Source organism: Bufo bufo, chromosome 4, assembly GCF_905171765.1.
Source record: "Bufo bufo chromosome 4, aBufBuf1.1, whole genome shotgun sequence".
Lineage (NCBI taxonomy): Eukaryota > Metazoa > Chordata > Amphibia > Anura > Bufonidae > Bufo > Bufo bufo.
This window is the reverse complement of record NC_053392.1, coordinates 368,572,881-368,585,146: the sequence shown is the minus strand read 5'-3', so window position 1 is coordinate 368,585,146 and position 12,266 is coordinate 368,572,881. Positions and strand designations below refer to the sequence as shown.

Sequence of the window (12,266 nt, the reverse complement as noted above, 5' to 3'; positions counted from 1 at the left end):
GGCGCTGTCAAGTCTTTACAATTGCTTCATTGCACAATTTACCTCTCCATTTTCAAGTGGGTGAATCTTTGAATAATGAGATGTACAGATAACTTCATCGTCCTTCGTGTATAAGGGTATGCCAGGTCGGGGAATAATATTATACCGGGTCAAACACTCGCTGTTAGTGATGGCGTGGTACTGCCATGGTTTATAAGAAATCCCGTCAAGAGATCTTTCTAAAATCCAGTTTCCAGGCCGTGGGGAGTTGGCAGCTTTAATGATAACATAAGCAATCTGGAAAACCTGCAGAGAGGAACACAAAGAAATGTTTTTACATATTGAAATAGAAATTGTATAGTAAATATGCATATCACATTTGAAGAAAACCGCCATCAGTATCTAGATAACACATGTGTGTTACATTCCGAAAATTCACATTGCTTTCTGAACTGCACAAACAATCACACACATCACAACATGACATCAGGGCACATAACTTCCTCTAAACTATTAGAAAGTTTTCCTCATTGCTTTCTTACCATTTGTCATGCAGTATTTCCGTACAAATCCTGAGACTGAAAATGAGACTTCTCTAAAATGTAATCAAAGGTAATCAATCCGATCATGCATCCAAAAAGGAGGCAGTGAATCTTCCATCAAAAACAATGAGAGATGGAAAAGGCTTCTTGAAGTCTTTTTGGACAATCATACATCCCACTATTACAGGTATGTAGCAAACATACATCCCAAGTACAAGGTAAGTCATTCTAGTTTGTACAAAGGGATTGTCATGTATCTTAAAGAGACGCTACCATCTCCAATAGCCTGTATGTTAATATTCTATACGATTTTCCATTTTTACAACGAAAAAAATGGGAGAATGGTTTTCTGGATATAATGTTTTATGTCACTCTGTTTATTCTGATTCCTGTTATGGCTCTTTTACTTCCTTCTATGTTTGGATTTTTTGCATAGCAAACTGTCTTGCTTAACTTTATCAATCAGACCATTCACTGTAACAAGTGAGGGAAGGAGATGAGTGACTTAGTTATAGCATTACACATTATACTATAAGTGCAGGGCTCTTCTGTGAGCATCTTTATCCAGGACTATCAAGAGAACAATAGAGCTATCATACTGCCATCCCAATTCTACATCTACTATTTTACTGACAGATAACACCTCCTCACTAAAACAGTAAACTAACAATGGGAATCCTATCTATATAGAAGTTTTATCTATATGTGGTGAATTTAATCTTCAATAAATCAGTACTGCTGAAATTAAACAAACTCCCAAAACATATTTAAGACATACTGATGGAAGTATTCATTTAACTCAATACAAGAAAACATTTATAGACCTATATTACCTTAATCCCACCTTGGATCTTGTAATCACTGAAGTTAATATGAATTCAAGGGTCATGAGTATTTATATAATTATGACTCATGTGGCCAGCCATACATTCAGAATGTGCAACAGGATCATGGGATAATGAGGTGTTTTACAGATTCAAGGGCTCATTTATTAAGACTGGTGATTCACATGCTGGTCTAAAAGGGGTTGTCTCAGTTGAGCAAATGGCATGTATCATGTAGAGGAAGTACAAGGCACTTACTAATATATTGTGATTATCCATATTGCCTCCTTTGCTGGCTTCATTCACTTTTAGATCACATTATACACTGCTCATTTTCATGGTTACGACCACCCTGCAATCCATCAGTGGTGGCCGTGCTTGCACACTGTAGGAAAAAAAACTCTAGCCTATGTGTGGCCCCACGGCTCCAGCCACCAGAGAGGCTGGCACTTTTTCCTATAGTGTGCAAGTACGACCACAGCTATTAAACTATTTTCTACGTCAAAAACTATCATACAAAATAATGACTGAGATGGGCATGCCGATACACCCTCTTCCCTGCCCTTGCCACTCTGCTTTTTTAGACCTATCAGAAAAGTGGTGTGAGCGGGGAAAAGTAACAGATTTGGAAGCAAAATGGCATGCGACAAAATCTGCGACTAATGTACACCACTATGTTGTATATCAGTTAATAACTGAGACCATCAGTCTTTACATTGCCAAAAGAAGGCCCAATTATCACAATGAATATTGAATTTGAGAAGGGATGAAGTAAATCTCGAGCTCTGAAGCAACCTTTCCTGCTTTGTCTTTAGAGTTTATAAAAAATCTGCTATGTCATTTTTGTGGCATAAAAAAATTACAAGCAACTTTGCATGCAACATTTTGTGCATTGTGTGTGAATTTTGGTGAACTTTTGCTACTTTTGATGAGAGAGAAAGATATAGGAAATAGATAGATAGATAGATAGATAGATAGATATGAAATATATGAAAGATAAATACCTTTGCTTACTTACTAATACCTTTAATTAGATTCTGATTTCTAATCAAAACAATCTTAAAGTATCTTCATTTCTACTTAGGTCTCAGAAAAAAAGCCTTAGAAAGTCGACCATGTCAAGTGTTCAATATCTGGGTCAAAATTGCTATTCTTTGAAAATGCAATTATTGGCTTCTCTGTAGAACATAAGGTAGCTATGTTATGAATCCTAAACTAATTAGCATTCTGAACAGACTTACACTGCACATCAACTTTCTAGTTCCTTCCTTTGGATGTCTCCCACTCCCTTTATCGGATTTCTTTCATCCTGTCACTCTGTTCTAAAACTTACATGAATAATAAAAATGCATGCACATCATTACCTCAAAGAATCTGTTTCACAAGAGAAGACAAATTACATTCTTAGACATATTCACACTCTTCTGGTCCTGGAATATATATCTTTCTATCATTTATCTATCCACGCCAGTAAGGAAAACTAATAGAATTAACCAAGCCTTGTTTAGAACATGGTTAGCAACCCAGGTTGCCAGCCAGAATTTTTTCTTTTTTCTGGACAACTTATCACAAAACAGACATATTGGAAAACCATAATGAATGACAAACAAGATAAGTAATGCATGTCTATAGCTCAAGATAATGATAAGAAAACCTTACCATTTCCGGTGTTTTAGACACCAGTCTTAATAAAGCCCCTTTGCTGCCGGCCTCTTCAAAACTTTGGCGGATCCAGCGCCACTTTTAAATGTAAGACAGCTTCCTAGCTGTCTTACATTTAGACCATTTTCTAAATTTTCTACGGCTAAAACTGCCGTAGAAAATGAAGAATGAGACGGGGCTGTGAGCCACATCACGCCCACTTTTTTTAGACCTGGCGTGAGTGGGGAAAAGTTACAGATTGCGGCACAACTAACCTCAATCTGCACCTGAAATACGCCTAATATAGGTGTATTTCAGGTTGATAAATGACCCCCTAAGAGTCTCAATAGAAATTAGCGTAGTATACTTTTCATTTTGGAAGAAAATTTAATTTGCATACCTTCTGGTTTCTGGAAAATATATTTAAATGAGCTATCCTTCCAATGAACTCTATGTTTATCTGGTGCTAATTTGCATATATGTTTTCCAAAAATGCAGAGCAGCGTTGGCAGGACTATAGGACTCCACATGCATTATAAGTAGTCTCCCTAATAAGAAAGGGCACCCCCAAGAGCACCCACATGGCCACTCAGCTAACCAGGCCAATTTTCTTCTTGGAAAGACAACTGGTTTGCATGTCTAATTTCCAATGGAGTATTATGAGTGTGTGTCTCTCTCTCTCTCTTTTGAATTATAAACTGATAGAATTGATTTGCTCATCTCTAATATATGTATAGTAACCCCTTTTTAGGGGTTGTGCAGACTAAAAACTTAGTGATGTTTAACAAAATGTTTTGCAACTATCTTACATATTTTGCCTTTTAATTCCTTACTAGTACTTGCTGGCAGTTAAAGTGGTTACCTGTTCTTGGAACTAACAACCCCTGGTGTTCAAACCTGGCCCCCTTGTCATACTGTGAAAAACCCACTCACCTGTCCACATCCCACTGCTACTCCATTCCCAGAAGAATCTGGTCTCCACAGAAACAGGAAGCAGCTTGGTCTGTGAACACTGCGGCCCATCACAGGCCTCAGTTGTCACAGCGACTTTAACTAAATCAAAGTACATCACTGTTGTGACAGGCAAAGCATTGGCTACTTAGGTGAGAGGTGAGCTAGTTTATCATTACATGAGCAGCTTTTAGTTAAACCTTTGTTTATCAACTTAAAACTTTTGTATTGATTACCGCTCCTTCAACAGAACGACTCCCTCTTGTTCACTTGTTCAGAGTTGTCCCAATGAAGTGAATGGGATGGAGAAGCTGCAATTCCACTGCCAACGGCAAGCAGGTAAACAGTGAGGGGAATACAGTGCTCATATAAGCACTGCATTCTCTTGCTACTGCTGATCGGCATGGTGCCAGCAGGCAGGCCCCTTTTGATCTGAAATTGATCTCCTATCCTGAGGAGAGGTCCTCAATATAGGATAAGCAGACAAGCCGTTTAACATATAGACAAAGAAAAATTCATATTGTAGTTTTATTATAAATATTCTAGCTTTTATTACATTCTTCATAAAAACATTAAGATTCATACGTTGGAGATGGCTTTATACCATTAAATAAAGGACTAGTTTCTAGTCTAAGCTGGTCTAATAGTCTAATTGATGCAAACAGTAGGAACAAAAGGTAATAAAGTAAACATGAGGGTTAAGGACATTTCTTACTATTATATTTGCCCCCCCCCCCTCTCATCCTTACATGACAAAATAACGTGGTCTCAAAAAGCAGGAACTGCTCAACCCCATATGCAGTTGTGCATCTATACCCGGGAGAGCAAATCCTGGACATGTGGTCCGTTGCTAATGGCGATCCCCAGCAAAAAATGCATACAATGGAGGATGCCCGCAGCAGACCACAAGTCTCATTTTAACATCAGTGTAAGGGTTTAGTCAGATTTTGATGATTGCATCCACCCAAGTAGTGAACCTATTCTTGTAAATGTTTACCCCCTCACATCCTTCCCTGCATGACTACCTGTGAAGATTGCCGAGGGTATTTTAGTAAAGCTCAGTGTCCATGCAATACTTAAGTACTTGCTATTTGATGGTTATGTGCATCACACAATGAGTCTAAAGCTATAATAGTTCATTAACAGCCTAAAGACAGAATTATTTGTTTCATCATCTTGATCAAGGCCCGAGAAATAATACCCAAGAGTAAATTCAGTGTATCTCGGTTCTTAGTTTATAGGGCCCACTTCAAAGATATACATCAATGCTAAGCATGATAAAGACTTCTCTTTGACATGGTAAGTATCATCTCAGCTCCTGCCTTTTATTCATAGAGCTTTTGAAGTGACAAAAAGTTATTTACATTTAATTCATTTGGGGAACATGTTATACTTGCTTCTACATGTCTCTTTCAACAGCTTAACTAAAAGAAATATAGAATAAAATAGAAGAAAATTCCTCATGGTGATGTTTATGAACACTGAAATTAAAAACTGATTTCAGAATTCATTGTTCTTTCTTGGGTTTTCAGAAGTACATAACCAAATGTAGCTCTCTAAACATGGATATTCAGTACTAATGCTTGGATTCATTTTCTTGTTATTTGCATGAAGGCTTACAAGGGTTTTCTGGGGCAGAAAATTTTTGTTTTATAAAGGGCCAACATGGGCTAAAAATAAAGAGAAGTAATAACTCACTTTTATTGCAGTTCCAAACCTGCTCAGATTCCAACTGCTCTCCACTTCTAGGTTCTGGGTTAATGTGTTGGAAATGGCTAGAAATGCTTGCTAAACCAATAACTGGCAACAGTGGTTACCCACCTTAGTCAATTTTTGGCTGAGTGGGCATTTATAGCTATTTCCTGTATGTGAAAACAAGACCAGGATGTGAAAATCTGTAGGGACCTGAGCAGCATAATGATGGAATCATATGGGAGTTTGAATTGGATTTTTAACTGGCTCTTTTAGAAACTAATCCTCCCCTGTAAAACATCTTTAATTTCAGGGTTGCCTGTTGTAGACAAGTTTAAGGTATACAGATTTAAAGAGGTTATTGGGGAAAAGACATTGATGACATATACTCAGGATAGGTCATCAATATCAGATTGGTGGGGCTCCAACTACCGCTGTTAGAAGAATATAGGCATTTCCTAGGCCAGTGACATCACTGTACACACATGGCCTAGTTGCAACACTATACGTTGTATGGCGCTGTGCTTGGTAAGTGCCCAGGAAGCCTCCGTGCTCACCAAAGTTCCCCAGAGCACCACAGCTGCCTACAATAGCTAATCATGGGAATGCCTGACTCAGACCCCCAACAATGTGATAATGATAACCAATCATAAGAATAGGCCATCATAATGATTTCTGGGATAACCCCTTTAATAAAGAGAATCCCTTGCTCAGCCCCTCATTGATCTGGAGCAGAGGGTATCTTCAAAGATTGTTCCTCCTTTTGTTAAACCTGTTATTTATTCAACACTACACAAGAAATGGACTTTAGCTAGCCAGTTACCCTGATGAGAATAACTGATACAGTACCCTTCATGATTAGCACATCATCAGTTTCCTAATTATCAACATGTGTTGACTAAGCCATAAATATATGTAAATAATACAGTCTGGTGACAATTACTTAAAGGGGTTATCCCATTCAACGTAATAAAGACTCAAAATAAAAAGAAAGTGTCATGTGGAGATGAGCTATAGGGAAGTTTACTTCATAGAGAATGGTTCTAAGGGGATTCCCTGATGTTTTCCATATCTTCAATTACGTTCACTGTTGCTCAGAAGTGAAAGTTAGGTCACATGCCAGCAATTTAGTAGACAAAGTGTGATACCTCTTGGTGCAAAAACACGACCTTGATAGATGAATATAGAATCTTTTTTTATTTAGTAATAAGCGACAACGCATTTCGGAGTCAATGTATTCCTTTCTCAAGTCTAGAAAAACACAATATTAATAAAAAATGACATACAACAATGAAGGGTATACAGATATAAAAAAAATATCAATACAATAAAAGATGATAGATAGTTAAAAAAATTTTTTAAAAGGATTTGAAAGTACTATATATAAAATAATATAGTCAAATATAGTTCATAAGTAAGGGTACAGTGAACAGTGCAAGAAGCGTGTGGGGAAACTGTCAAATATGTGGTTCATACGGCACCTGTTGGGTTCATAATAATAATAATGATATTTAATTAAATGATGAATAATACATGATTCAAGTCGCATATAATGATGGTGGCAAAAGAGGATAATTCATGTGTTTAAATTGTGAAGTTGGGATTTATATAAAATGCATGATTAAATGGTTAAAAATATATATGATGAAGGAGGACTGGTCTATGTGATCAAATTGGAAGGTTCAAAGAAATGAAGGTAAAAATGATTTGGTGAATATGGGGGGAGAGAGACCACTATCCTAGGTGAAATACAGTCCTCACCAAAAGTTTAAGACCACTTGAAAAATGGGAAAAAATTATATTTTACATTGTTGGATCTTAACAAGGTTCCAAGTAGAGCTTCAACATGCAACAAGAAGAAATGAGAGTGAGACAAATAATTTTTGAGCATTCAATTATTCGAAAATAACGAATAAACTGAAACAGGCTGTTTTTCAGCTGATCCAAATTTTAGGATCACATGCCTTTAAAAGGTCAAATCTGTGCAAAGATGTGGATTCATTGTCATTTTCTGTCAGGTAGTCACACGTTGTGATGGCAAAGGCAAAAAAACTCTCCCTTTTTGAACGTGGTCGGATTGTTGAACTGCATAAGCAGGGTCTCTCACAGCGCGCCATCGCTGCTTAGGTGGGACGCAGTAAGACAGTCATTTGGAATTTCTTGAATGATCGTGAGGGTTATGGAACAAAAAAAGTCAAGTGGGAGACCCAAAAAAATGTCATCAGCACTGAGCCGGAGGATCCAATTGGCTGTCCGTCAAGACACTGGACGATCCTCAACCCAAATTAAGGCCCTTACTGGTGCTAACTGCAGCCCCATAACCATCAGACGGCATCTGAGACTGAAGGGCTTCAAAAACAAAAAACGTCTTCAAAGACCTCGTCTCCTTGAACGCCACAGAACTGCTCGTTTGGACTTTGCAAGAGCGCACCAAACATGGGACATTCAAAGGCGGAAGAAAGTTTTATTCTCTGATGAGAATTTTTTTTACCTTGATGGTCCTGATGGTTTCCAACGTTACTGGCATGACAAGCAGATCCCACCTGAGATGTTTTCTACGCGCTACAGTGGAGGGGGCGCCATAATGGTCTGGGGTGCTTTTTCCCTCAGTGGAACAATGGAGCTTCAGGATGTGCAGGGGCGTCAAATGGCCGCTGGCTATGTCCAGATGTTGCAGAGAGCATTCCTCATGACAGAGGGCCCTCATCTGTGTGGTAACGACTGGGTTTTTCAACAGGACAACGCTACAGTACACAATGCCCGCAGGACAAGGGACTTCTTCCAGGAGAAAAACATCACTCTTTTGGTCCATCCTGCGTGTTCCCCTGATCTAAATCCAATTGAGAACCTTTGGGGATGGATGGCAAGGGAAGTTTACAAAAATGGACAACAGTTCCAGACAGTAGATGGCCTTCGTGTGGCCGTCTTCACCACTTGGAGAAATGTTACCACTCACCTCATGGAAACGCTTGCATCAAGTATGCCGAAACGAATTTTGGATGTGATAAACAATAACGGCGGAGCTACTCATTGCTGAGTTCATGTTTGGAAGTTGGATTTCTGTTTTGGGGGGTTTAGTTTTTTTTTGGGAGGTGTGGTCCTAAAATTTTGATTAGCTGAAAAACAGCCTGTTTCAGTTTATTCGTTGTTTTCATTAAATTGAATGCTCAAAAAATGTTTTGTCTCACTCCCATTTCTTCTTGTTGCATGTTGAAGCTCTACTTGGAACCTTGTTAAGATCCAGCCATGCTAAAAATCATTTTTTGCCATTTTTCAAGTGGTCTTAAACTTTTGATCAGGACTGTATATGTGTTCAAGATGAAACCACTATAGTTTATATGAGGAACTGAGGGTAGTCAAAGCTGTGAAAAAATTGAATATCCCCCCATATTCACCAAATCTTACATTTTTACCTTAATTTCTTTGAACCATTCAATTTGATCACATGGACCAGTCCCCCTTCATCATATACACTCACATAAAGAATTATTAGGAACACCTGTTCTATTTCTCATTAATGCAATTATCTAGTCAACCAATCACATGGCAGTTGCTTCAATGCATTTAGGGGTGTGGTCCTGGTCAAGACAATCTCCTGAACTCCAAACTGAATGTGAAAGAAAGGTGATTTAAGCAATTTTGAGCGTGGCATTGTTGTTGGTGCCAGATGGGCCGGTCTGAGTATTTCACAATCTTCTCAGTTACTGGGTTTTTCACGCACAACCATTTCTAGGGTTTACAAAGAATGGTGTGAAAAGGGAAAAACATCCAGTATGCGGCAGTCCTGTGGGCAAAAATGCCTTGTGGATGCTAGAGGTCAGAGGAGAATGGGCCGACTGATTCAAGCTGATAGAAGAGCAACATTGACTAAAATAACCACTCGTTACAACCGAGGTATGCAGCAAAGCATTTGTGAAGCCACAACACGCACAACCTTGAGGCGGATGGGCTACAACAGCAGAATACCCCACCGGGTACCACTCATCTCCACTACAAATAGGAAAAAGAGGCTACAATTTGCACGAGCTCACCAAAATTGGACTGTTGAAGACTGGAAAAATGTTGCCTGGTCTGATGAGTCTCGATTTCTGTTGAGACATTCAAATGGTAGAGTCCGAATTTGGCATAAACAGAATGAGAACATGTATCCATCCTCTGATGGCTACTTCCAGCAGGATAATGCACCATGTCACAAAGCTCGAATCATTTCAAATTGGTTTCTTGAACATGACAATGAGTTCACTGTACTAAAATGGCCCCCACAGTCACCAGATCTCAACCCAATAGAGCATCTTTGGGATGTGGTGGTACGGGAGCTTCGTGCCCTGGATGTGCATCCCTCAAATCTCCATCAACTGCAAGATGCTATCCTATCAATATGGGCCAACATTTCTAAAGAATGCTATCAGCACCTTGTTGAATCAATGCCACGTAGAATTAAGGCAGTTCTGAATGCAAAAGGGGGTCTAACACCGTATTAGTATGGTGTTCCTAATAATTCTTTAGGTGAGTGTATATTTTTAACCATTTAATCATGCATTTTATATATATCCCAACCTCACATTTTAAACGAATGAATTATCCTCTTTTGCCACCATCATTATATGCGACTTGAATCATGTATTATTTATCATTTAATTATATATCATTATTATTATTATGAACCCAACGGGCGCCGTATGAGCCACATAATAGACAGTTTCCCCACACGCTTCTTGCACTGTTCACTCTACGCTTACTTATGATTAAACTATATTTGACTATATTATTTAATATATAGAACTTTCAAATTCTTTAAAAAAAATTTTTTTAACTATCTATCATCTTTTATTGGATTGATATTTTTTTTATATCTGTATACCCTTCATTGTTGTATGTTATTTTATATTAATATTGTGTTTTTCTAGACTTGAGAAAGGAGTACATTGACTCCGAAACGCGTTGTCGCTTATAACTGAATAAAAAAAAGATTATATATAAATCTATCAAGGTCATGTTTTTGCGCCAAGAGGTATCACACTTTGTGTACGATCCTAGTACACTTCCTCCTATTGTGTTCCACATCACTCCTCTGGAGAACCGACCACTCCACCTACGAGGATTGAGAGATCCCGGCAGCACCGACCCTTTGCCCTCACGAGAGTTGTGCCTGCGTATACACAACACCAGAAGGTGAGCACAACTATTGGCACGTTCTATTCTTAAATATCTTTTTAAATTCATACTACCCTATGAGCACCTTTCCCTTTTTTGCCACACATGCTAATGACAGCAATTTGGATTTGAAAAGTGCAGGATCTTTAATAAATACTTAGGAAGAGTAATTTTTTTCTTATCATTAAAGTATTTAACATTTTTCAAAGTAGCACCTGGTTCTGAATACTTTTGTATTTTCATGTAATTAAAAATGTATTCTAGCTACTGAGTTGTTCAATGAAATCCATCTGTAAAGTGCCACCTGTGTTTGTTCTTTTTCACATTTTCTATCCACATCAGTGATCATGCTCCATTCAATCCTTCAACAGTCACCAGCTAAAGCAAATGGACACACCCACTGAGCTTCCATCTTGAAATAAATCTAGGAGAGCAATTGAAGCAATGAATGGGAGATCTCTGGAACCAGGCCTGTTCAGGTACAGGCTTTGTCATAAATAGATTGTCATGTACTACTTGGTCAGATTTTTTTTTACTTTATAGGGCACATCATAGAATAACCCCTTTAAGGTACACAGATGAAATTCAGAAGTCATTAGAATATAATTTATATGTAGATATAAATATAATATAAAATAGATATGCATAATTTATATTTATGTGAAGGTAATAAACTCCTCCACTGATGGGTAATAATAAAGCTACGATATACAAGGCACTTCAGACTGTTATGGTGGTGGTCTGTTGCTCACTGCCGCTCCTCTCCTGTTGGTTGCCACAGGTGCTGATCTGCTCACCCATTTTAAAGCTCCAGAGCTCAGGCAGTCTGGTCTTTCTGTCCAACTGTACTGCGGCTGGACTAATGCTGTCCTCTCACACAAGCTATGGCATGCTTCCTGCTGGCAATGCCTTTCACTGTCCGTAAGGTGTACACGCGTTCTCTGTTTCTTAAAGGGCAGCCAATGACTGGCTACCATCAGGTACTTAAAGGGAATATGAAATCAGAAAAGTCCTACTGTTTAGATCATGTTTTTATGTTTTTATTTTTAAAGAATTTTTGATGAGGGAATTTTTTATTTCCCATGTCAATATCTATATTTAAACAAAAAAAAAACATAAATTCCTGCAGCTTTTGTACTGGCCACTAAGACTAATGATAGGAGTCACTTTTTGGTCTGTACAAATCACTTTACTTTAGTTATATATTATTCTAAACCTGCCTGTAATGATAAGGAGAGATCACCTTTGTGTATAGATAAGACATTCACAATTGGTGATTGTCAGAGTTTATCTATTCTTTCCTTGTACAGGTCACAGAGCATGCCTAGAGAACTCTTCCATAGAAGTCAATGAGGTCCCCTCCTGACCATTGTGTCTGTGGTCCATTGGGCTGCCATAAAGCAACTTCCTTAATGCTGTGTAAATGCTGTTAAGAACAGATCAGGTAAGATGGCAGCCACCATAATCATGTCCAGTAAATAGA

At 38.3% G+C, this 12,266-nt stretch overlaps 1 protein-coding gene across 2 annotated transcripts in view; it reads right to left on the bottom strand.

Annotated features, from left to right (window-relative positions):
* Window positions 1-12,266, bottom strand: part of LAMA2 (laminin subunit alpha 2) — a 1,085,231-nt gene that overhangs the window by 754,275 nt on the left and 318,690 nt on the right. For both annotated transcript variants that reach the window (XM_040429125.1, XM_040429126.1), the window contains exon 4: window positions 43-285. In XM_040429125.1, coding sequence (XP_040285059.1) covers window positions 43-285 — 243 coding nt within the window. The remainder of the gene's footprint in view (window positions 1-42; window positions 286-12,266) is intronic.